At 41.1% G+C, this 25,746-nt stretch overlaps 1 protein-coding gene across 1 annotated transcript; it reads right to left on the bottom strand.

The window, feature by feature from the left end:
• Positions 1-14,216: 14,216 nt before the first annotated feature.
• LOC130168284 (ras-related protein Rap-2b) lies at positions 14,217-16,959 on the bottom strand. The gene is made up of 2 exons (XM_056375020.1): positions 15,976-16,959; positions 14,217-15,333 (listed from the first exon to the last, which is right to left on the bottom strand). Exon 1 carries the CDS (start codon positions 16,578-16,580, stop codon positions 16,029-16,031), a length of 552 nt encoding a protein of 183 aa, XP_056230995.1. The 5' UTR covers positions 16,581-16,959; the 3' UTR covers positions 14,217-15,333; positions 15,976-16,028.
• Positions 16,960-25,746: the final 8,787 nt, after the last annotated feature.

Here is a 25,746-nt window from a genome sequence, read left to right as displayed (position 1 = left end):
AGAAAGGATGATTAGACATAAGCTGACGATGAGACACGCTTGAAGTGAAATGTCAAAACCAAAAACATCCTCTCTTCTGTTTTAAACCTGCCAGACTTGGATTTTGTGTACAAGCCTCAAGCCAGACATGTGAATCACATCACCTACTCTTCAAGCGAGTCAACTACAAAAGCTTTTCTGATTGCTTGAATCTTAATTGCTTGATCCATCTTGCATATGTAAATGTTGTATGTGTTACAGAAGAAGTTCCCTGTGGGCCAAACATTCAAACAAAGACGTCATATTTGCCGAAAAATGAGGAGAGAGCTTATCTTAAGTCCAGTAACAACAGATTTTAGGAGTTAAATAAGATGCGAGATAAACACGATACACCCATTCTCTCATACATGCAAATACAAGCCGGGGCAAACATACCCTCCCTATTCTTACACAGAACCTCTGTATCTTTACTAACAATCTGCCTTGTTGGCTTTTAAAAACCCCGGGGCTAAATCCTTCCACCTACCACCTACTGACTCACCTACCAACTAACTGCTTTCAAAAAATCTCTCTCAACGCACTCTGTCAGCTAAAAGACTCATTTCATTCAACATATACAGCACAGGCACAATATTCCTGACCTTTGCACTACATAGATAGTTATTTTTTGTGATCTAAAAAAAATCAAACCTGATCTGCTGTAGCAGTGAAGCTGATCCATATTACAGTATTACATTACAAACTGAACACAATAATATATACCATATCGTGGGCAGGTTTGTGCTGGTACGTGACACCCACAAATCACAGTGTAATTATATACTGTACACAGAGGGAGTGGATGGAGATACAACAGACAAGTGCAGACAGCACCAATTAAATGCTGGTTTAAGTGTGTTGTTGTCATGGTGACTAAGCTAGTTGGCTACCTCTGAAATTCTGTTTCATATTAAATGCCGTTGCTTTTGTTCCTGTGCCCGTCGCTTTATCCTTAACCTCCCTGCTCAGTGTGTCTGTCTCTCACTTCAGTCCCCATGTATCTGTCTGACTGGCTGAAAAAACATCAAATACGGTCAAAAACAGTCCCGTTTAACCAGCCTCCAACTGCCTCGCCTCCTTCCCCCGCCCATCTCTCTGTATGTGTCTTTGCATTTCTCTTCCAGCTGTGCCCTCATCCATGTTACCACGTTAGACAGTTAGCAGACATTGTGGCACAATATGTGGTGGGGGTGGAGGATTTTGTGCCGGGGGGATGGGGGGGGGGTTACAATCTGTCTTTCCCCATGTTTCTAGAGAAAAAAAAAACATGTTTCATTGTTTACCCGGGTGTTCAGAGACACCGAGGTAAATGGTTTTATGTGATCTGTCTAATCTTAGAGATAAAGCCTGACAAGAGGAGAAGCGTGGGAGCTTTGAAGTACTTTGATTTCATTGACCTTCCCTTTTTATGCAGTCTGGCTCTGCTGCAAGTCTGTGCAGGTAGAAACAGACAGACACACAGACAGGAGCATACAAACATCCAACAGGTGACATGCTGTATTTTAGATATTTGGATTTTCTAACTGCTCCTGGCTGCCTCTGGTTCAAAAGCATCTCCATAGAAAAACCAGTAAGCTCATGTGAACAGTAAATCCACATAGATTTTCTCAAATTTACATTATTGCTGTTTCTTAATGGCGTGCAGACACAACACAGGAACAAGAATGAAGTCTGACAGGGCAGGAGAGAGAGGTCAGACAGTCAGACAGGTTGTAAACTAATCAACAGTTTAGCCAGATTATCTGATGGTAGATTAGTATGGCAGGTTAAAGCTGAACCAAGAAGTTGGTCTGTAAACTGTGATGCACTGTAAGTTTGCAACAGAAAGGGTCAATATTAATTTGACCTTTCCTTTATGTTTTTTCTACCAAATATGTGGCCAATCTACAGGGTTTGTTGAAGCAGTTACACTACTCATCAAAAAAGTGTCCTCACTTCAGTCTAAATGGCTAATTGATTGTTAATTTCCCTTTTTTTGCAACTTTTTTTTAGCAATCAGATCAGACAGAAATGATGCCCACAACTGTGACAATAAGACCCACTGTCAAAACCTCAAGCAATATATTTTCACAAAATTAGTTTTCTGACCAAAGTGACAAAAATGAATACAGACAGTCATTGTGATGTATTAAACAACTCAAGCTAGTTTTTAGAGCCTGCAAATTGATTTTTAATCCACACAGAATGAAGGAAACCAACCACGGTAGGTACTACAATACTAAATACTATATTTGGTATGGTATATAAATACTAAATACTAAATACAATACATCCAGACAACAGCATGACTTTCAAAATGGTTACTTTTAATCTGCATTTGTAATCCTTAATATACATGGCTAGTAAATGGCCTACAACATGGAAACCCCTGGTATGGTCCTGCAGAGAGATAAAAAAAAAGGAGAGACAGAGCGAGAATGTGCAGCTCTCTGAACGGACAAAGTAGATATACAAAACTTCCATATGGTTAGTTGGATGTGTGGGAAGAAGGTATGAGTTGACTCTGCATTATGGCTCAGGAAAGGCCTAATGACTCAGGTAATCTGGGGGCAAGTTACTTCAGAGCAAAATGGAAAGCAAGAGATGTAGACAAGTATAGGCAGGCAGGTAGAAAGCAAATCAGCCAGAGGAGGGGGAGGAGGATGGAAGACTTCGGGGGGAGCAGAGAGACTGACAGATGAACACAAGACAAGGCTGTTGGGTATCGCTGTTATACAACAGCAGACGTGAAGGTGCAGACTAATTACAATGCAGAATACAAGTATATGATACTGAGGTTGGGCTAATTGTGTAGTGTGTGTGTGTGTGTGTGTGTGTGTGTGTGTGTGTGTGTGTGTGTGTGTACTGCAGCCTTTCCATGTGGGATTTATCTTTGCCCAGCAGGCAGTGTTGTACCATATGGTCCACATAGTAGATATTCCTAAAACAACACACACACAATCAGACACAAAGACACTCAGGCTCACACATTGAGACAGACATGTGATGGAGAGGAAGAGGAGGATGAGAGAGACAGAGAGTCACTGGTGAGCAAGATAGCGCCATCTGCCCATCCTGGATCACTGAGCTCCACAGATCACAAACCAAATAATAATTAGACAACAAGCTAACACTGTGCAGAGGCGAGCGATGAATTCTATTTGCTTACAAATGTGCAAAATGTCAGAGCTTAAATAAAATCAGACAGGGGGGGGGTGGGGGTGGGAAAGTGAGATGACAAAATGATGACAACTCTCCAGACTTTCTGTCAGTCTCCAGACAGGAAGTTTGAAGCAGCTGAAAGGACGATAAGATGCCCCTGAATTCCCCTCAAACAGCAGGCCCTCCAAGGGGGGGCTGGCTGGAAGTCCACTAAGCCCCTCAGAGCACATATGGTCTGGAGGCTTACGCACCCCGAGATGACATGAGAAGGCAAACCCAGAGGCAGGATCTACGGACAGGAAGAAGAAACAGGAACATGAAGGGGTGGGGGGCACTTGCGGCATGTTATGAGCATTCAGAGATGTGTGCTCATGTGTGACACACTCTAGGAAAAGCGTAATTTGTGCGAGCCCATGTGCGTGTGTTCAGATAACCATTTGTCTGGCTTCAAGGCTACAGGGGTTTGTGTGAGGAAACTAGCTCTACAGGATATGTGACATGGAGGAATTTGTGTGTGTGTGTATGTGTGTGTGTGTGTGTCAGGGTAAATAAATAAAGAGCAGTAATGACTGTGTGTCATATGATCCGCCTGCACAGTGACACTAATGGCATTAGTCTGAATGAGAGACCTGCAGCGTGGCCTCCTCTTGTCCCTCATGTCCCCCGCCGCCCTCTCTTCTTTTTTCCTCTCATCTGTCAGCTCCGGCTTGTCTCCAACACTTTTCCCTCTCTAACACGGCTGCATTCATCTATTCAGTCTTGTTTATTGATTAGTTTAAGGTGGTTTTGAACAGACTGTTGCTGCAGTTGTTAGGCTTACCCACCCTCATAATTGGATGACATCTCATTACAGCTGACAATTCCCACACTCTGTGATAAACATCCCAGATATCAATCAGTATTATCATGATTGGAGTCAACTCACAGTTCTAAATTGAAAGAGGATCAAGGGAGTTAATTATGATATTACAGATGAGATGTGTCTGTTTAAGTAATTATCCTGAGAATTCACAAGGCTTTGTTGTTTTTAATATGTCAGTCTCCAATTATGTCTGAAGTGTGTGTGGATAACAGCTTTGAGAAATACTGCTTTATGGATTTGCTTGGCATTTTACTGAGTCCTATTAGACAAATATGGAGCACGAATTATAAGAAAAGTTTGACATTTTGGAAAATATCGATGAAAGTTTGGTGAGAAGATCGATACCACTGTATGATGAATGTGAAGATACTGCCAGCAGCTGTTAGCTTACCTTACCATAGAGGCTAGAAACCAGGGTTCACTGCTAGCCTGGCTCTGTCCAAAAGGTAACAAAATCTGTACACTCACACCTCCGAAGCTCACTAATAGGGACACAAACTCGTGTTTGTGTAATCCATACAAAAAGCGTGGAATAAAAGTGATTATTTGCGCTTTTCCTGGGGGGTTGTGTGGACTATCTCTTGGCACGGCACAGTGACTTCCTGAAATCTTGCCAAGGAATAGTCTGGTAGATGGATTTATACATTTGGACAGAGTCAGACTAGCTGTTTCCAGTCTTTGTGCTACAGTAAGCTAGTCGGCTGCTGGCAGTAGCTTCATTTTCACAGAACAGACAAGAAAGCGGTATCAATAGTCTCATCAAAATAGAGAGTGACAATCCTGTTTTCCAAAATGTTCAACTATTCCTGTGAAGTATATATATATATATATATATATATATATATATATATATATATATATATATATATATATACACACACACACACACACACACACACAGTATATATAAAACAATTGCAGCAAGCAGCTAGTTGATAACATGTTGACTTTTCACAATGTGGACAGGTGGCCCAACAAAAGCTCATAAAGTAAATGAAGAGATAAGTAAGTGAGGAAAGGCTTGGACATGCCCTGGAGGAGAGCGGAGGAGAAGAGTGAAGGGAAAAGGAAAAGAGCAGCACAAGGACTGACACTGAGTCACACAGCAGGACAGGAAGTCTTAGATGGAGACACCCTTCCTTCCTGTCAGCACACTGATCACCAACACTGGACACCATTCAGTCTCACATCACATGACACATGTGACAAGTATTATGGTGGACAGTGGCATGCGTTGTACTTCGTGAAGTTTATATGAAGTGGTACTCAAGTCAGCGTGTTGCCCGGAGTAACTTATTTTAGTAAAAACTGCTACATCAAGTCCAAGACTCTGGCTCCGCATGAGGCCAGTAAGTGTGCAATCTTCTCAGGGAACAGCGGATTTTTCCCACCTTCCGCTTTTGATTGCAGTCCCTATGATGATAGAAAAAATTGATCCCTGGGGGTATTTTTTTTTATCTATCGTAGTGGAGTGTTCTTTTGGTAAAAGCCCAAAGGCAGCAGGATTAGGACACACTGAAAACTCAGCAGCCAGACAGTGAGTTTGAGCACACCCACTGATCAGCAAATTACTTTGTAACTGACTATAGGTTGCCAAAGGCAGAAAAGAGCAGTGAGCTCCAGATTTATGAGGCTCCCACCTGTTCACATGCTCCTCAGTTTTTGTGCCTGTAGCCCAACAAGCTATTTGCAAATGAGCACAAACTGCAAATATCATTTTAACACCTTTCAAAGAAGTGAATGGGGCTGGATCCAATTTTCACAGGCAGATACTGGCTAAGTTAGATCACACAAGTAAGAGTGTGATCTAATGGAGGAAAATGGCAAATAGCATGAGAGGTCTCAAATTGGATAGTGCACACACACCCACACATTCCTACCATTGCTCCACTATTGCAACCAATGTAGTTTGAGATTTTGGCACTAAGGGACTTTGAATTGACCTTGAGACTTATGCCGCATTCACATCATATCACTCAGACCATTATTTCATGCCACCAAATGGGAAAATCACATCACGTCTGCCTCTGACATGTAATGCAGAGTATGAGATTTTCTGGGAATTTCTGACAGTGGTGATATCCGTGGCATCTATCGCCTATTTCATGTTATTCCAGCGATCAAAAAATGGTGGCTGTGCAATGCCAAGAAACATAGACAAGCAGAAAGCAGGGAAGAAAATGGCTGCTGGCCTAACAATGCAGGACTCAGAAAATCTTGGCCTTGCAAATGTTACATGAGGAAACACATTTACCACGTTTGATAGGCCTCAAGTATCCAAATAATGTCATTTGGTGAGCAACACTGAATGTAAGTGTTGTTTGTTTAACAAGATAATTCCATAGGGCACCGTCAAGTATAATTGCACCAACATGACAATGCAACATGTTCTCCAGTTACTGACATCAGTCAAATTTTCATCGGTTTAAAGTATATTTTCTAACACTGCGAAGCAACAGTACTGGTAACCGTAGTGTAGCAGGATCCAGAGTCCAGTAATGTGGGTCAGTAGACTGGAGATTCCCCGTGTCACAGGAGACTTCCTCTTCCATAGCTCCACACAGGATATGAGCAATTTCCTCAGAGCCTAACCTCTCCAATGTTCCCAGAAATCAATTCAGTGTGGAGGGTCATATCTGGGGCATCTTTTACATATTTCTGCTAACACATAGACTATAATGACACTTTCATGAAAGACCATTATGCTCTTGCATGTGGGAACAATCGGCAAGTGTACATACGGTACAGGTGTGATTGCCCGCACACATTTTTTCAGCACAAAAATATCATGGTGGTTTCAGCGAAAATGAAAGAGAATTGCGTGTGACTCATTTGGTAATAACTCAGGGCCATGTGTTAACAGTGATTTAGCTGGAGGTATGAATGTTTGGTTTTAACTACTGCACTGTCACATTCACTTCCTTCTGCAGTGTATTGGTGTGTGAGACAGACACTCTGGCATTCTGGGTGGGGCCACTGTGTAATTTTAAAGAGTAAACTAAGTGAACAGTCAGCTGTGCCACGCACTGAGTTATCTGAGCACACTTCCTGTCAGAACCATATTTGGAAAATGTTTCCGAAAGGTAAATAAAGATGTTAGGACACATAGGCTAATAGTTGTGTTACTGTTTTTAAAAAATCATAATAAACTGTAAAATATACAAATACACATGTTCACATAGTAATAGTTTTTTAATTTCAGCTTTAAAAACTTTCATAGAGATATTTTTTATAGCTCTTAAGGGAAATGTTTATGTGTTAAGGTTTGTGGAAACACTTGAAAATGAAACGTTTGTATGACTCAAATTGAGAAAACTGTAGGTTGAAGGAAGTAGGAAGTCGGTTTGCTTCTTGGCAGCAACCTGTGTATTTTATTTATTCAAAGAGGCAAATCAAGCAAGGTGAGTTAAATGTTATTTGAAGAGAAGCCAGTGGGTCTGTTATTGTATGGGTGAGCAGATTTGTTGTTTTTTTGTAATGTAATCGTTATGAGGAAATTATAAACATGACATTTTGTCACCTTTAGGACCATTATTACCATGTGTTTGGGTGAAAATGTGGGCGACGTTGTCTATAAATGTCTCCTCTAATTGACAGACAGATAGATAAGGACAAGATGCTTATATATATATATATATATATATATATCATCAGTTTACATAAATAAGGCAGTAAGGCATACACACACCTCTTGCTATACATGAAAACCTTAGCTCTTCTTTTTGTAGTCGCTGTCTCCCACAAGTTTCTTTTTCTGCCCCCTGGTTGCTCAGGTTATGAAAGACGTTACGTAAACCTGCCTCAGGAGAAAAGTTTGATGATGAATCTGTACTGGGGGAAGGAAGGACGCAAATGGATAGAAGAGAGGAGGAGTAAGTAACTAAATAAACACACATACATACATACATACATACAGTACATACATACATAGGTATCTAAAAAAAACTCTTCACTTCTCAACTCAAAATGATAAAGTCCTTAAAAGGTATAGAAAACTACATTTATAGTAAGAGGTGACAGGAATCCCTGAATGATGAGAGCAGTCAGAAGCATAGAAGAGGAGGGGGAAAAAGATGATGGAATGAGAAAAAGAAACGGGATTGCAGATGGGGGAGGAAGGTCATGGATGTCACGGCATGTTAGTCAGAATGCTGAAGTTGCCGTGGTGACAAGAGGGCAACGCCGGGCTGGTGGGAGGTAGTCACATGACCCAGCATCAAGCCCTGGAGCGGGATGCCACAAACCCTCTTCCCTCAGCCACAGATGTACCAGATGGGGGGATGGAAAAGAAAGGAGGGCAGGAGAATGAAACTCAAAGTTGTGATTCTGTGAGAAAAGTTAAGATTCTGGAACAAAAGACTGTCTGATATCGGTTCAGTTGATTTTACAGCACAGAGGAATGGGGAAGCGAGGTAATACATTAAGTAACTTCCTAAAGTAATTTCCTACACCAGAAGGTTCATGCCTTGGTGACATCAAGAATTGTGTCAGGTTGAAGTGTCCGTAGCAAGACACTAATTCCGGCCAGGAGCCAGTTGCACCAGCTTTTTAACCAATCAGAGAAGGCGGCCTGTCACAGCTCTCTTAATGAACACGTGAACTTGCTTCTGGCCCACTACTGCTCTCAAGGCTTCGAGCTAATATTACCTGCTGGAGGTTGCTATGTTAGTATGGCTGACTCACAGGCTAGCATGCTCTCGATTCCTGCGTTAGCTGAGATGGTGAAGACAACCAGGATGTAGCTGTCGGCTGGGTGGAGCATAACAGAGCAGGGAGAGGGACTGAAGAGTAACACTTGATGTGATACTTTAAGTAAACGCTTTTTATAATGATGAAGTAAATTGAGAATATTTCAAATTGCATCACAGTAACAAAACATACTTTAAATTACAAACTGTTATGGCAATAATGGCAAATTAGCTCAGTTAGCCTAGCATAAACACATAGCCCACTGATTTACACGTTACTAAAGTCTAAACTAGCTAAGATATTTTTAATGATACAAACCAATTTAAGAAGCCAATTGTTTGAAACTAGCTAGTAGTTAGTTATGCTAGTTACTAGTAGCAGTGCTAGTGAGTTAAGAGGACTAATGGGTTTGGCTGGTACAAGGAGCGGCTCAATCTGTATCCAGATCCAGAGATACTTTTCTGTTGCCGACATCCCTGTGGTGTTGCTAGCAGTGGTTATTGGGTGTGGGTATTATTACATTATAAAAAAATCTGTCTAAGCTTTATCACAACCAATAGTTTAAACTTCTGTGGTTTCACCCAAACCGTCCAAAATTACGCAAATAGCATGGTCAGGTCCAAATGATGTTGAGTTCCCTTTTCTAAATATGACCTAATGCGTCACTTCTAAACACTGATGTAGGCCTACAGTATGATCAAACAGCGACACAAACAAACTACAAGGAAATAATCAAGGCCATTCACTTCTTGTAAGTCCTCGGCAGAGAAGCCGGCCTGTCATTCAAGTGAGAAACCACACCCAAACCTCAAGATCTGAAGCCTGCTGTGGAGCAACAGCAGCCAAATGACGGACACAGTGCCTAACTCACTCAGGCCAAAGGTAACACTGTGCTATCACAGATGTTATTGATAATATCCTATAAATTTGAAAATCTATCCAGCCAGCTACTAATATCTAATCATACCTACAGAAAGATGAAATTGCAATCTGCCATGCCTGCACGCACTTAATGACCTGTTTTTTTTACCCACCATAATTAAAACACTGATTGTAGCTTAGCTCAATTACAAATCAGGTCCTTAAGCACTACTTGTCCTTACTGACACCAGTGAACAAAAGCTATTAATCCACACAGGGGATGCTGCGAGTAACTAGTCCTGTCTGACTGGCTCCTTTGGCCTAGTTTCCTTTTCAAATCGAGCTCTGGTGCGAACCAAGGCAACTGTGCTATGATTATCTAAAGATGGGTATAAAGAGCAGTTTGACTGTGTGCCCAGTGGGATCCATCTTGTGACACAGTGGGGCGGTGTCTGGAGGCCTGTTTAGACAAACCCTGCACTCTCTCTTTAATCCTTTATCTCTGCTGCTCTCTTTCTATCTCCACCTTTGTGTTTTTTGCAGCTTCTTGGTGATATACCCCTATCAGACTCGTGATCAGGGGCGACAAAACAAAGAAAGCTAGTAAGCAATCAGGAAAAGTAATTTCCAATCAGACATAAAGGGCAATTGCAAGGCCAAAACTATGAAACTAATCACCTTGAACACATAAATACCAGTCCTTATCATATCCCAACTTTTTCCTCTCTCTTCCATCTCTCTTTCAATTCAGGCTAAAGACATGTCCAGACATTACAGTTGAAGGAATGACAGGAATGAGCGGAATTCTGGGGCATTCCCATCGAAGCTCAGTCAGCTCCAAGTTAGAGAGCCACTCCCTGATTTACAGAGAGAGCTGAATGAAGGAGCTAATGGATGATCAGTCATGACGCTTCTTACTATAAACTGACTCTTGTTATTTTTACTCAGTCCAATGAGAAGCAGACTTTAAACCACCAGGACCACACTTCTGCACAGATAAAGATACAACAGTAGTTATAATACATATTTGAAGATCTGCTGCCAATTGTCCGACAAGATATAACAGTTCAAGGCAAAGTATGGTTGAAGAATATAAATGATAACTGCGTAATAAAGGAACTGTCAGGTCTAATTCAGCCCAGTGTTCCTATGAAGGAACAGAGGGGGTGAGTGATGCCTCTGCTGCTTGAGTATGGACAAAGTCTTGTCAATAAGTGTTGGAATGCTGCAGGAATCTCAACTGCAGTGTGTTTAAATGTGCACAATGTATGATGTGCACATTTGCAGTGTGTGTGTTCATGTGTGAGAGAAAGAGAGAAAAAACAAAGCTCATTCAGCCAACGATGGGAAGACAAACATGGGGCGAATGGGTATTCCTGTGTTGTTATGGTAATGCCCAGCACAAAGGGAAATAACAGTGACACTCACTGATTAACAATGCTGCTGCGTGTAAACCACATGGAAGGACTGTCTTTGTTAAATTAAAAGTGTCAAGTGATGTGATGTGTCAAAATAAAAATGTACAGAAAGAAATACTAATAGAGTCAAACTGATTTCAGAGAGGATACTGCCTAAGACAGATACAGTACAGTACATAACAAGCGCGTCTGCCAAGAAAAAAGGGCAAAACCGCACTCTTGAACACAACAGAGCCTCAAAAATAGCATGATGACGCTGGAAGAGAAAGAGAAGCCTGTAATTCAGCAAGGAGCCTATATAGTGATTAAGTCCCATGTAAAAAATGCAAACACACACCACCCACTCTCACTGGCTGTCGCAACACTTCCTGTCAGAGCAACTGCTTCCAGAAGCGAAAAAACAACAACACTGATCTTGCATCTGTGCAGCAAGTAGCTCACTTAACACAAATCTTAATCATTAAGAAATCAATATTTAGTTTACTGTAACCAAAGGAAGGAAATTATTTATATAAAACTGTAAAATCAGCCTCTACAGTAATCTAATTATCTTGTAATGTAAAATCACACTTCCTGTCATGATCAAGGAAAATATATGTTTGTGGCAACTGAGAGAAAGATGATCAAACAGACCGACACCCTCTTCTATTACAGTCACCATTCCAGCAGTGACTGAACTCCCATAGGTCACGAGGCCACCCTGCGCAGCCATACCACATCCCAACCCCCCTTAACCATGGCAACCACATCACATGACCATCTCCCATGACCAGCAACCACTGTCAAGCAGGGCCATCTGTAAACCTGAACACTACTGATTTCCTCTTGGCTGCAACTGAAAGCAAGACATTTAAAAATAGCTTAATTAAATTCCTTAAAATAAAAAAAACATAGCGCTGCAATTCAAGTATGCAAAAATGTGGTTGCAACATACTGAAACTTAATAACTAAAAGGCTGAAACCAATTAAACTCACAACCACACACAGTCAACACTAGTGCTGAGCTGTACAGAAAAAAAGGGCAGGAAGTGAAACTTTCACCTTCTCACTCCTTAGAAAGAGTTAGATAAAAAAGAAACAGGAACTCGACAGGCCTCTTACTCTCCAAAGGGCAAATTCTTCTGCTATCAGATGTTTATACCACAGCAAGAGATTGAAGCTGCACAGCAGTAGAAGATGGGGGTATACATTTACAGTATCTGGGGCATAGCTGTAATAACTTCTCCCTCTCATCCACTACCAAGTAACTATTATTTTAGGGCAGAGTTCAACTTCAGCTCTGTTCATGTCTAATCACAGAATCTGTATGAAGGCCTTAGAGGAAACGTGCTATTAGCCTTGACTTCACATTGATAGCATAGCTGTAAACTAGTCACGGCTTGTGGTGGATGTAAGGAAGATCTGAGCCCTGCTATCAGCAGTCACACAAACACAAAGCACTTTGGAGAAGTACACTGAAACCGAATATTAAGCTGTAAAGCTGTCTTTTCAGCTTCAGGGAGCGAGAAACATACACACACACACACACACACACAGAATCTGCAGATAATGTAAACCTATGGCCGGGCAATAATTCAATATTATGGTTTATCATTTCTCAGTTGAACAGTATTGTGATTATATGGATAGGAAGAACTTTTATCTTGTTTTATTTTTATTGAGTGTAATAAATAAATATAATGTAATATAGTGTAATAAATATGAATTTGATTCAAATCAAATTGAAAAATATGTTAATTTCATATGTAACAATATCAAAAAATATATTCTTACTAATACGATATTCCTTTAAGCCATATTGCCCGGCTCTGACATACATTCATGTTTGATTGCACCTGTTGGATGTAATATTAATTGCCCCCTAACACGACCCTGTACCCTGACCTCCCTATGCCCCACAGTCACATGCAAAGCCAAAGAATACATATGATACCATTGCTTACACTGGCTAACAGGCACAGATACCCAGGCCTACACAGTCCAACATAGGCGTTTGAGCCTGTGCTGGACAGTGACAGGCAGACACATATGCTCAAGACTCATAAGACACACACAGTACATACCACAACGCGACACACATACAGTACAGCTCCAAGACCAGCACAAACCAGCGCATATCTACCTTCAGAAAGACTGGACTCTGTGTGAAGCTTGTCTTGTGTTTGTTTACTCTCTCCCCCCGCAGCCATTCTGCGGTCTTCCAGCCAGCCAGGGCTAGGTAATCCCCATAGGTAAACAGAAGCAGAGCGGGGCCTGCTCAGTCATACCAGCCTCTCCACATCACACCACTACACCCACACACACTGCACCCAGGCTGGAGCTCTGGGCTGAAACACTACTACACCCACACAGTCAGAAAAGACATTTCTCTGGAGCGGCATTGCCTGGCCTTGTCTATTATTGCATGTGAGGATCATGAGTAAGTGTTGGTGCTTTCATCTTGATCCCATTTTGTTGATGGATACTGCTGAGGTTCATTATAGAGGCGGGGATGATAAATCTCATCGTGAATTTTTTCTTTCAAGAGATGTAGTATGTGCCGTAATAACCTGAAAATAACCATGGCTTAGATTACCAATGTCATGTAAACAGACTAACTCATCTCTTTTTCAAACTAGTCATACCATATACACACCTTGGTCTTTTTTCTTTCAATTTCTGATTTCGCACATAAACTGCTGCGGTCTCAGCGTTAACCAGTGGGAAAGTTGTGTTTGAAAAAAAAAAAAAAAACCACGTCTAAGCAACAGTAGAAATATAAAACTAGGTTTTTTGGGGAAACAGCAAAATGGCTTTCATGATTCAAGTAAAACTGCATGCAATAAAGCCTTCCTTTAAGATGCCCCGTAAATTTGTCCAACATAAAACCCAACGTACACATTGCATTTTCCTATTGTACTCCTACTTCCTGTTGACCTGTGGGCTACCACACACCCCCAACAATCAAACAACACATGTAAATTGTTGTTTTGGGGGAAGTCAGGTTACTGCTAATTATGCACACAACTGAGCGTTTACTTTTTAAACTACCGTATTATGGTGAGTATTTGTAGTATTCCAGTTATTTTTGTGTATTCAAACATACTACGCTGATGTTTAAGTAATGACACACTCTTGTCCAAAGTGCTCATGACAACAACATCGTTTTGGCTCAGCAAACTGGCAATTAGCCATTGTGGTAAAACACTGAAACAAGTAGATGGCAACAAAGAGAAAACACAGCCTGGTTTCTTTTTTAAAAAATGCAATTTGTATTAAAAGTCTTGTTTTTAAAACCAACAGCCCACTGTTAAAAGGCTGGTCTGAAATTAAACTTACAATCAGGTTAGATTTGTCAACAGTACATCATCACATTTCCTGTTAAAAACAACAAAATGAACAGAACAAACAGAATTCCTTTGATTTAAGTGGTCTGGCAGGTAAGCGTTTGGTGTTGTTATCACGTCTAGGGGGTTCCAGTACCTGTGCATTTCAAGATATAGGTTTGGCCAGACCAAGCAGACATTGCAAAATGAACACCTTAGACTTCAAAAAGGCCAACGTAAAACATACAGAAAACCGCCATTCCATTAACAAAAAGCCTATTGTAGTTTTTTTTTTTTTTCAGCCTCCACCCTACGAGATTATCCAGGTGAACAGTTCACTAGTTTGTGGATTGCCAAGTTGAAGAGTTCTTTTGGTGATACATGTAGGTTGGCACTAAATCTGAACAGCTGATTTGTTTTGGAAAGGCACTCGACACAAGGGCGATCGGGGCACCGTCCCCATGTCACTTCAGTTAAGGTCCTCTCACACACTTACGAGGAGATGAAGGAAAAAAAAGTGGCACTCATCACATTTACTCCACCAGCAGATAAGTGGTGTCAATTACTTTTGACTTTGGAAAAAATAGGATTTGGAGTGTTGTGGAGCATTGCTCCAAAATGGGTTAGGCAGAGACATCACCCAAATCTTTACCTGCCCCAGACTGTGCAGTTATTTAACAAAATATACTCTATCTCTCTTTCTTCTTCTTATACAGAAATATCCATTTATGTGTCTCTAAGTGTTGCCCTCCATATCTTTTCCATTGGGGTTTAGTTCCAGTTGGGAGTACAGTTGGAACTGGCGAGGGGGTTGTTGCTGAAACTCTGGATCTGACACTGTGTTGACATCAATGGTGGACACTGATCGTGCAGCAAAGATACTCCAACCCAGCAGAATTCCTGAAGAGTGGACCCCTCCCTCTGTCTCAGTTGCTCCCCTCCTCCTCTCGTCCCCCTGCAGCATTCCTCCCTTCATTTTCCTCCAAGGCCAGGGTGAGACATGAAGAAGAGCTCAACAGTACACACTTGCTGCAACACACTGCCACAAACAAGAGATAGAAGAAGTCATGAGTGAACTACAACAACTTCTGACAAAACATAAAGAAAAACATGGTACTTTTAAGGTTAATTTTGGGCTTGGCTCAACAAAAACCAACTTGCTGAACCCTGAATGTAGGCCATGCAAGAACGTTGGAATCTCCCGACTCCTAACTACTGCTAACCTCATTCTGGAAAATACCATTTGAGCAGTTGTTAAACAACTTCTCTCTGTAGGTGTACAGATTCAACCAATAACTTAGTAAACCTAATTTAGTCGGCCATAGCTTGTCCCTACAGTTCTGTAAATGAGTCAGACACTTCCCCTGTCTGCTAAGCAAAACAATAGACTGCAAGTGTCCTACTCCTACTGGAGCTTAGTAGTAAAAACTAATGCTGAGCTCATACTGTATGAAGGAGAACTGACAATTAACAAAAAAATAAAGACTAAACATTGACATAAATCCAAGTTCAGCATACATCCGGTATTTTGCTTTTCACTACTCTATACTTAATATGGGCATGTGCTAAGAAACGATTTCAATAACAAGTTTATAATAAGTCTACTGCTTACATAGTGTCACTTATTAAAACTATCACTAATGTCAGCTTTATATTTTCAGTGTGGGGTGTCTCAACTTACCATTGCAAACTTAAAACCGAGCAAAGAATAAAACTTCATGGTTGTCCTTTTTCTTAAAGAATTACACAAGACGAACAGCACTGGTCGTCGCCATTTGGTGTTGAGGCATAGTTCATCTGTCGGACTATCTCTGCAAACAGTTCGTCCACCGAGCTTTTATTTTTGGCTGAAGTTTCCATGAACGGGCAGTTCCAGTCGTCCGCCAGTGCCTTTCCCTCACCGGACGAGACCTCCCTTTCCCCCTCTAGGTCCACTTTGTTTCCAACCAGAATCATCGGCACCCTCTCGTACCTTTTCACCCGAATGATCTGATCCCTCATCGGTTTGATATCCTGGAAGCTCTGCTGATTCACCAGGCTGTAGACCAGGATGAAACCCTGCCCGTTTTTGATGTACAGGTCTCGCATGGAGGCGAACTGCTCCGTCCCTGCCGTGTCCAAGATCTCCAGGACGGACGGAGACGAGTCCACCTCGATCTCCTTCCTGTAGAAATCCTCTATCGTGGGGTCATATTTTTCTATGAAGGATCCCGTCACGAACTGGACAGTCAATGCGGATTTTCCGACCCCACCGGACCCGAGAACCACTACTTTGTACTCTCTCATGGTTCCCAAAACAGCCGACACTCCTGCTTCCTCTCCGCTGTGAGCCCGCTAGCCGCCCTGCTGGGTTTCAAACCGCTCACCGTAGCGCCTCCGCCAGCAGTTTTGTACGGGCTCCGGTCGGTGGACACGGGGCGTGGCCGTCAACGATTGTCGTTCAGGAGGTAAATACGGTTGTTTCGGACCCACGCTCAGCATTTGTATTGTGGCATGCTGAGCTCCCGACGACAGCCTAGCCGGTTCTTGAGCAAGCTTCCCCCGTTTTCGTTCAAGTAGCCACCGTGTGCCCGTTGCTCTCTTTGGTTGAGTCAAGTCAACTCTAAAGGGAAAGTACCACTTCCTGTGTGAGCTTTCACAATAAAATTGTAATGGCGTAATGTGCCCTGTAAAGTAAATCTAGTTGCGATTTCACAACTTGTTAAACAAAATAATTTACAAAATATTTTACTAAATATGCTGTGGCTTTGTGTTATCTCGTCACTAATTATTATTTTAATGTAATACGTATACCCTGTTGAATGCGAGCGATTTGATTTCCAGTATAGGTCTTTCTAACTCCAGCTAACTTGACGCCGTGATCTCTCTCTCTCTCTCTCTCTCTGCGCTTCCTGCCCACACTCAGCACGCAGTCTGCGTCCCACGTCACTCAATAAATACTCTCCAGTGTTTAGTTAAAGGTGCAGTGCGGCTGTTATCGCACAGTCAGCTTGCTGCCCCCAGTACCCACGCAGACCTGCCACACCTTAGTTTCGACATCAGTGATCGTCGGGCTTACCACTGCTTGACTCATTCTCATATAACTTACTGGAAAAGCCTATCTACTGCAATATTTGTATTGTCATCTTATTGCTTAACCCCCGGAATGGAATGAGGCTCTGTGGTTAACTTCATCTCTTAAACTCTGGGTTCATCACACGAGTTTCAGTATTTCAAAAGAAATTAAATAAATCAATCTGAATTACGAAAACGTCTAAAATGACAAACAACATATACAGAAAGTGTTCAGATGTAGCGTAGCCTGCATCTTCAAAAATATCAGCAAAACCCAAATGACATAACAAGAAGAGTGAAGAGGAAGTGAGTCACATCAACTTTACTGTGAAGCATGACCCCACATGTGACACATTGAGCTTCTGTCTTGCATGTCTAAACATGTGTTTATGTTGTTTTCTTGATGCAAAGCCATATCAAATTAATCTTAATTTCCTTGTTCACTGACTTGTTCCATCGAGCCACTTTTCTGTAGTCAGTCAGATCAATATCTGAACCACACTCACAGACTTACCAGGAAGGAAAGCTGTTTATTCTCTTGGTTGTTTCTCAAATTTTCTCTGAATCTGGAAGTTATCCATGACTCAAGTCTTGTGGTGTAATTTCCAATCCAAGTGAAAAAGCATTTGATGAGCATGTAATAAAATCAATTATTTAAGTCATCGCATTTCTCTTCATTATGTCCTCCAATGAAAGCCTGTTAGCACAGTGCAGCGATGACTAAACCACAGTCGTGACCTTGTCACCTTGAGGGCTGGCTGGGAAAACACTGCTGGATCAATAGAATTTTAATTCATCCACAAATCATCACCAGTGATACAACACACAGTCATGCAGACCTGTGAATGGAGAAGTGGGCTAAATCTGTGAGTCAACATTTATCACTTTGATTACTGAACTTCAATTATTATGTCATAATGTTCCCCCACAAACACATGTGATTTTCATATATTGACAAACAGATTGAAGCACAAGCAGATGCAAAACACTGTCAGTTTTGGTTTTAGGTGACATTAGGTGCAATATGTCGATTGGCTCCTCATGTGGGCCCTGCAGGCAGCCCCTCCTTAGATCCCATTAAGAAACAACAAGTCAAAGCCTATATGAGGACAATCAGCACTCTGCCCCATGGGGAGTGAGGGGTAATGTGACCTAAAGCCTTGTGATGTGGATTGTCACATCTGTGAGAGTGATCACCCTGGATGTAAGGAGCAGGCTTGTCCTGTCAAAGCAGAGTTTATTTTCACACACCATTGATAATTAAATAGACACGGTCACTTTATCAATTGATGATGGTATGCTAAAACCCCCAGGTGAATTCTCAACAACAAGCTAACAAAGGATAAGGTGATGTGTGGCCTTTCACACAGCTTCTGGCTTGACTGTAACTAGTTGGTTTTTCTGCACAAATATACTTCGCTCTCATACAAACATACACAAGTCATATGAACAAAAAAAAAAAAACTGCTGATAAAAAAGTTTCCTTTGCGGTCATATGAAATACCCTTTTTGTTCTACTTCCACTTTCTAAACACATAGATATTGTAACTGCTGGACTCATTATTATATATAAGGTTATTAAGATATATTAAGATACGTACTACTGTATCTTAAAACAATACCCATATGTGCATTGAAAGAGTTACTGGTCAATCTTTGTGTGACTGTCCCGCCACTGCAGCTCAGCAAGGTGTGAAACTCAAAGACGGACTTTCAGACTAGTATTTAACTTCAGGATGATAATGATGTTTGGCTAATTCAGGGCAGCAGATACAAGCTGTAAACACTGCATCAACATGTTCAACTTTAGTATCCATTTAGAGTTGTGTTCCTGGCCAGTCATTGAGAGTAAGTCCAACCTTCAGTCTAGTTTTAGCTCTGTGTTTGGTATGCATGTTTCTGAGGGAAATGTTTGTCTCTTTAGCTTCTAAATGCTCTAAAGCAGCTGTCTGCTGCATCTCGAAACAACACTGATGACAGAAGTGAGACTGAACCAAACATTAAGGTTGCAGGCCAGAAAGCTAAAAACAATGAGTTAAAAGAAAGACTCCATAGAGCTGATGGGAACAGTAGAGTGTTATTATCTGATTAGCGACATCTACTGTACATATACAAAGTCATTTGATCCATTGTTGATGTAAAATATTGATTATAGCAGCTTTAAGGATAGTGTATGGGACCATTAGTGTAAGTATACACATTCTTTTAACTTTTTCTTTCACATCTAAGCAATAATGTCAAATAAATAGAAAAACAGGTCCCTTAAACACTGTGGTATTCTGCTTTGTTTGCATTGCTAAAACTTCCTTAATCCACAGATCTTGGCTTTCCTTGTTCCAGCTCCTTATAGCCTCTACCAAGGGGCCTGGGCTCATTGCACCACTTTCATCTCATATCGTCCCCAGCATGCTGTAATTGAAATAGCCTGAAATAGGCCGAGGACTGCCCCTGTGTGATCCATTCAGTGAAAGGTGAAGATCTACAACAAGACAATAAGATGTACAGCGACAGGCCTTTAATCCTCACTCCTGGTCCTGTGAGAGTGACAGTAGACTAATTAAAATGTCTGAGATCACTGAGCTAATTAATGACAGAGATAAGTCCTGTCCAATGTTTTCATCCCACAGGGACTCAGAGGCCTTTCAAACAACAAGTTTCAGGCTTTAATTTCAAAGCGGAAAGACTGGTGGCAAAAATTTGTATTGCTTGCTTTGGATGGTCTGACCTGACCTTGAATTAATTACTCTATTTTCATGGTTTTTATTTCAACTCATCCTCTGTGGCACTGGGTGTATTTTGATTTATGAATTATTCAGATGGTGGAAGATGCCCATTCATCATTTCAATAGCATCAGAGAACAGTATGAACAAAATGTTTTCCATGGCCATCTTGTGATCATGATTCACACCTTTGAAGCTACACTTGTGGCCAAAATGTGGCAGCAATATACTTTATACTTTAGGGTTTCCAAGTGTTACTCATTACACAAAAAAACTCAATATAGACTATGAAGAACTGTTATGTCTAAATCACCCCCTCTTTTTTTTAATCTCTTCCTCATAGCTGATTACCACAGTTCCTCCTATCGGTGTTGCCTGAGTTGTTCAGCATGTTGTCTTCACAGGTCCCAACAATTTGACCATTGTTGTTTGATGTTTTTAAAGAGGGAGTAAAAGTTCCTTCTTGACCCTGGAAATACTATTTTGACAAAATAATCTTAAGCTAAATGTTCTGTTTGGTGTTTTTAACAGATGAAATGTGTCAGAAGTCTGCCTCAGAAAATGACATATTACTTCAGCTTAGGGTCTCAAATGCCCCTTCTGTAAAACAAATACAATGGATTTTCATTCACTCTATATCAGTGATTGGTGCTGACAGTCATTTTTATGCAGCACTACCCTTTCTAAATCCAAAATACATTTTTTTAAAGTTGTTTTATGGACATTTTTTCACCTTTATTTGGACAGCCACAGTGAGAGAGACATAGGAAAGTCAGAGAGAGAGAGAGGGGATGACATGCAGCAGGTTGGACTCGGCCACTGCGGGAGCCCCATATTCCAAATACATTTATTAAGGTTTCTGTTATTGGGGTTTTAACGGGGAGTAAGAACCCTCTTGGATTTAATTAACATGCACTGTGCATTTCTTTATTTTGGTTGCGAATGACTGTTTGGCTTTCAAATTTAATTAGTTCATGCATTTGTCATACAACAGATTAGTAAACTTAATTAATTGACAACTGAGTCACTTTCTCTGAGTTTGTCGTTGCATTCTGAGTCATACCTCCACTGGACTATGAAAAATTCAAATGAAGCAATCAGAGAGGAACGTCACACTTGAACTGACAACAACTATAAAGGCCATAAAGGCTGCAAGGGTTGTGAAACACTTGATAGAATCAGTTCTGCCTTTCCTTTCTGCAGTGAGGCTGTTTGCCCAGTGGAGGGCAGCAGACTTGCATCAAATCATCAAGTGCAGACCTTTCCTGCATGAGTTCAGATGTTGCTCGCTGCTCAGGTGAGCAACAGACTTGACACTGAGGGGAGAGTGCAAAGCATGTGTCATTTTACACAGAAAACAGAATTTCATGGACATTTTATGGGAGTTCATGTAAGTAAATACTAATATGTGATTGCGTTTTGATTTACGTCAGAACATGTTTTATTCATAAATATGTATCATGGCTTCCCAATTCAGAAAGAGACACAAATGTAATGCACAAACTCAGCAAGGACAGGGTTTTCTGTTGGCATCTAGCTGGATGAGAATTCAGTATTGTTCAAGCTGCAGAAAGAATGAAGACAAAAGACAAAACACCATTATGTTCACCAACAAAGCTGGAACAGTCTGGAGAGAAACTGATAGAGTCATTGAAACTGTGACATATAACTTTTCAACTGAACTAATTACAAAATGAATTGGAAAAAAAAGGAGAGCTGGAGAATACATGATGTAAGGCAAGACAGAGAGCAGAAAACAGAAAGAAGAAGTAGTAAATAGATAGAAACAGTGTGGCTGAGATAGAGTAGACACAGGGTCTTTCATCCAGCCCACAATGCCAGCCTTTCATGTGTGGAATTTGGCCATCATTAATAATACATACAGTTCTACCCTGTCCACCACAGTTGGCTGCTGGGGGTTAAAGTTTAGGGTTGAGAGTCACAGCAGCCCTCATCATCACAGAGAAGAGTCTGACATTTTCACTTCCTCACTGAAGCTGATGGGGGAAGTTCAAAATAATGAGAAGTGCTGTGAGCGAGAGTGTTCTTTTCATGGTTTGGAGCTTGAAGGTTGGCGCGGGAGGCTACAGCAGTTTTGTAAAGTACTCAGGCAGATGTGAATATTCTTGTCACAACCAGATGACATACTGGGGGAACGTAACTTCCACGGTTCAGTGTTGTGGCCGGAGAAAAAAAAAAGACAGAATCCCAGCAGCAACGTAATTACTGCTGCTGCTAACACAATGGAAGCAATTCATCCATTAAAAAAGGAGGTGTGTGTATGTGTGCGTCTGTACGAGCTTCCTCTAACCCACTCCACACACACACACACACACACATACACACAATCTGCTAAATTGGAATTGGAATTGGAAAGGCTCTGGGGTCCACTGGGGTTTCACGGAAGACTTCGAATAGACACAAATAAAGTAACTGACTTCTCACCTTACATTCTTCTGCCAATGCAGCAAGTGCTTGTATGACATTTAAGACATGTTCACAATATTAAGGAAAAGGCATTTGTGTACTGAAGGGTGTCTTTTCTCATGAGCATTTTTAGTCCAGTCTAAATTGACAAAACCCTATTGAATATCCTTAAATCTCTCCTTTTTCTCTTCTGTTGGAAATATGCTTATTTTAGCTTTCATGCCAAGAGTCAGATAAAATGATCCATACCACATTCATGTGTATGTGATTGATATGAAACCCCAGACAGGAAAAGTAGCTTAACATAAAGATGTGAAGCAGGGTGGGACAACTAGCCTTTGTTCAAAGCTACTAAAATTACGCTGTTAATTAAGTTGTTACAAAACCAAAAGTGTAAGAACCACAAGTTATGGTGTAACAAGAGTTTATGTGCCAGACTATTCTGCCCTCGTGCAGTGACCCCCTGCAGTCATCAGTTCAGCCATCACTGTGAAGTAACCATGCAGTCTGCTGTTTCCCATGTTTTCAGTCTTTATGCTAAGCTAAGCTAACGGTCTCCTGGCTTTACCTTCATATTTAATGGACAGAACACGAGAGTGGTAGGCCTATCAATCTTTCCATTGAACTCTCGGCAAAATGGTAGGTGTATTTAAAATGTCAAACATTTCCTTTAATGGCTGCAAGTAATCCACAAAATAACAGTTTGACGATCCTAAGATTTTAGTCATATTACATGGTCTTCTACAGCAGATGGAGTGTGCTCAGAACAGCATTGGATCTGTTGACATGAGAGCTCAGTAGCTGTATTATTTAGCCAGTTGATAAAATAATCCCAACTGAGTGTCCACTTACCAGATTTTCCCAAGGCTTTCAACCTTTTCTGAGTCTTCATCATGACAGCATGACAATATATTACCACCAGCATCTAAATGAAATAAATTAGGAGGATAGGGTGTTAATAAGGGTAAGAGTTTGACTGTGTCACTTCTAACTCTCTTTAAGATCGCTTGGTATTTGGTGTTTCAGTATACTATAATACACAATACAGACAAAAACACAAACTATGCAAATATGCAAGCTGGTTATCGCTACCAGTTTTAATGTTTTATTGTTAGGCAACCTCTAGCAACTGTAGTAATTATGACAAGGTCAAAGGAGGAAGTCAGCTGATGTAGTATAAGGAGCGACAAAGTTCATATTAGGAGAAAGTTGGGGTTGATGGATGGGTTTGTGCCTAAACCTAATCATACCATTACCATTCCACAACCTTATCCCTGTGTTTATTACTGTTATGGCTCATATCTGATGGTTGGGACGAGTGACCTATATGGTTGTTCATGCTGGAAGATTTGTTGCGGTGCAGGTGTTTCACTGACATAAATGTTTCTGTTATACACCTGCATGAGTCTAAATCAGTGATTTGACCAAGGGTCATTAACACACCATAACCAAATGCACATTAATAAAGCTGATGAAATTTTTTGCATTGTTTTCTCACTATCTGGCCACCATAGGCCTTTTTATTTGACTTGGTATGATAAGAAAAAGCACAGTTAGTGTTACTAATAACATTAAAAATAGCTTGGTTTTATTTAAGTGCGCCAATAAGCCATAAAAGTGTGAAAACATGCACAACTCCAGCTTGTGTGACTCACAAGTGTAGTCACCCACCCCTGTCCCCCCCATTGGATCAATATTCATTTGACTGGTGCATTCATGTGGTGTGAGATCAGCAGGCTGAAGCAACAGGTACTCAGGCCTGATATACCCAGACAAAAGTGCTCGGTCACGGTCAAAATCCGCTCAGTGATCCGTACTGATGACCACTCAATCTCGACCACAGTCACTTGGCTAAGTTTAGCAGGGAATCCAGGACAAGTGGATCAGCTTACAGATACACACACACACACACACACACACACCCAAGCGTACACACACATGTATAAGCCCAGAGGGGAATCACAAACAGAGAAAACAAAAAGTGGCGTATAAGCAAAAACAGTACAACCACTATTCAGTTACAGTTGTTACAGTTGTTTAACGGTTTTCTCTTAACTGTCACACTTATGTTCCACCTCAATTTAATCCGTTACTGTTAGCAATAGTAGTTTCACAATTATATTCCTCTTAAATGATCCACAGCTCCTTTTAAAGCACATCACTTCCCCTCCATTTTCACTACATCCCCATTTCACTTCCCTCTCGAAACAGTCCAGTCAGAGAGAGTGTTTTTTGCGTCCAGACAGACGAACCCCTCCAGACAAGATATTAGCAGAACACCTGCGAGGTAAGTCTGTGTGTATGAAAGTGTCTGTTTGTGGGTTGGTGCATGTGTCTGTGTGTGTTGCCATTTTTCACCTCACCTAACCCAGATCATTAATCATCCACAGACATTCAGTGACCACAACATTCTCACACTGGCACCACTTTTAGTTTAGACATCCATAAACACCCATACACACTGACAAACACACACGCGCACACACACACACACACGCACACACACACTGAACTGCTAGGATTAATAGGGTGAGGCAGCCAAGCAGCACAGGATAATAGAATCTAAACAACAAGGCTAGAGGGGGAGAGAAAAGAGGAAAGGAGAAGTAGGAAGGGGAGGTGTCTGCAGAGAGAGCAACTAATCACTGGAGGAGGTCGGGGAATGGGAGGTGAATTAATGGTCAAGAGGGAGAGGTCAGAAGTGAAATTGGTAACACAAAGCACGTGTTGAATATAGAAAATACAAATTTCATTTTATCAGGGTGTTTTTGTGTCTTTCTTTGATTAGCTCTCACACTCTGGATTTGTATGTAGGTGTCAGTGCAGCAGTTTTCGAGGGTGAAATGTTTTGTCAGCTATTTTCTTGACAGGGGAATGCACTCCCCTGCTGATCGTCTCTGTCTGCTAATGGATAATGGAGGAGTGTGTGCGTATGCAGAGCTTGGATGCATTTGTATGTGTGTGGGGGGTTCGTTAATATTTGTGAATGCATCTGTGCGTGTGTGAGTAGAATTCGAAGAAAGTATGGCTCACGTAGAGAAAAGATACGGTGCAAGAAGAAATTGAAAATCATTTTGGTTTAATTTGTTTTGTTGCATTTTAAATACCATTTCTTATTACATTTCAGACTTCATTTCTGGACGAGGAGGCTGAGGAAATCATATCTTGATTTGAATTTAATGGAGAAACCAATGGCACATTTTATGCTTTAAACACACCTAAACCAATAGAGCAGCAGCAATAAAAGAGC

Source organism: Seriola aureovittata, chromosome 4 (genome assembly GCF_021018895.1).
Source record: "Seriola aureovittata isolate HTS-2021-v1 ecotype China chromosome 4, ASM2101889v1, whole genome shotgun sequence".
NCBI classification, from domain to species: domain Eukaryota; kingdom Metazoa; phylum Chordata; class Actinopteri; order Carangiformes; family Carangidae; genus Seriola; species Seriola aureovittata.
Note: the sequence above shows the minus strand (reverse complement) of the source record. Positions and strands in the feature narration are given on the sequence as shown.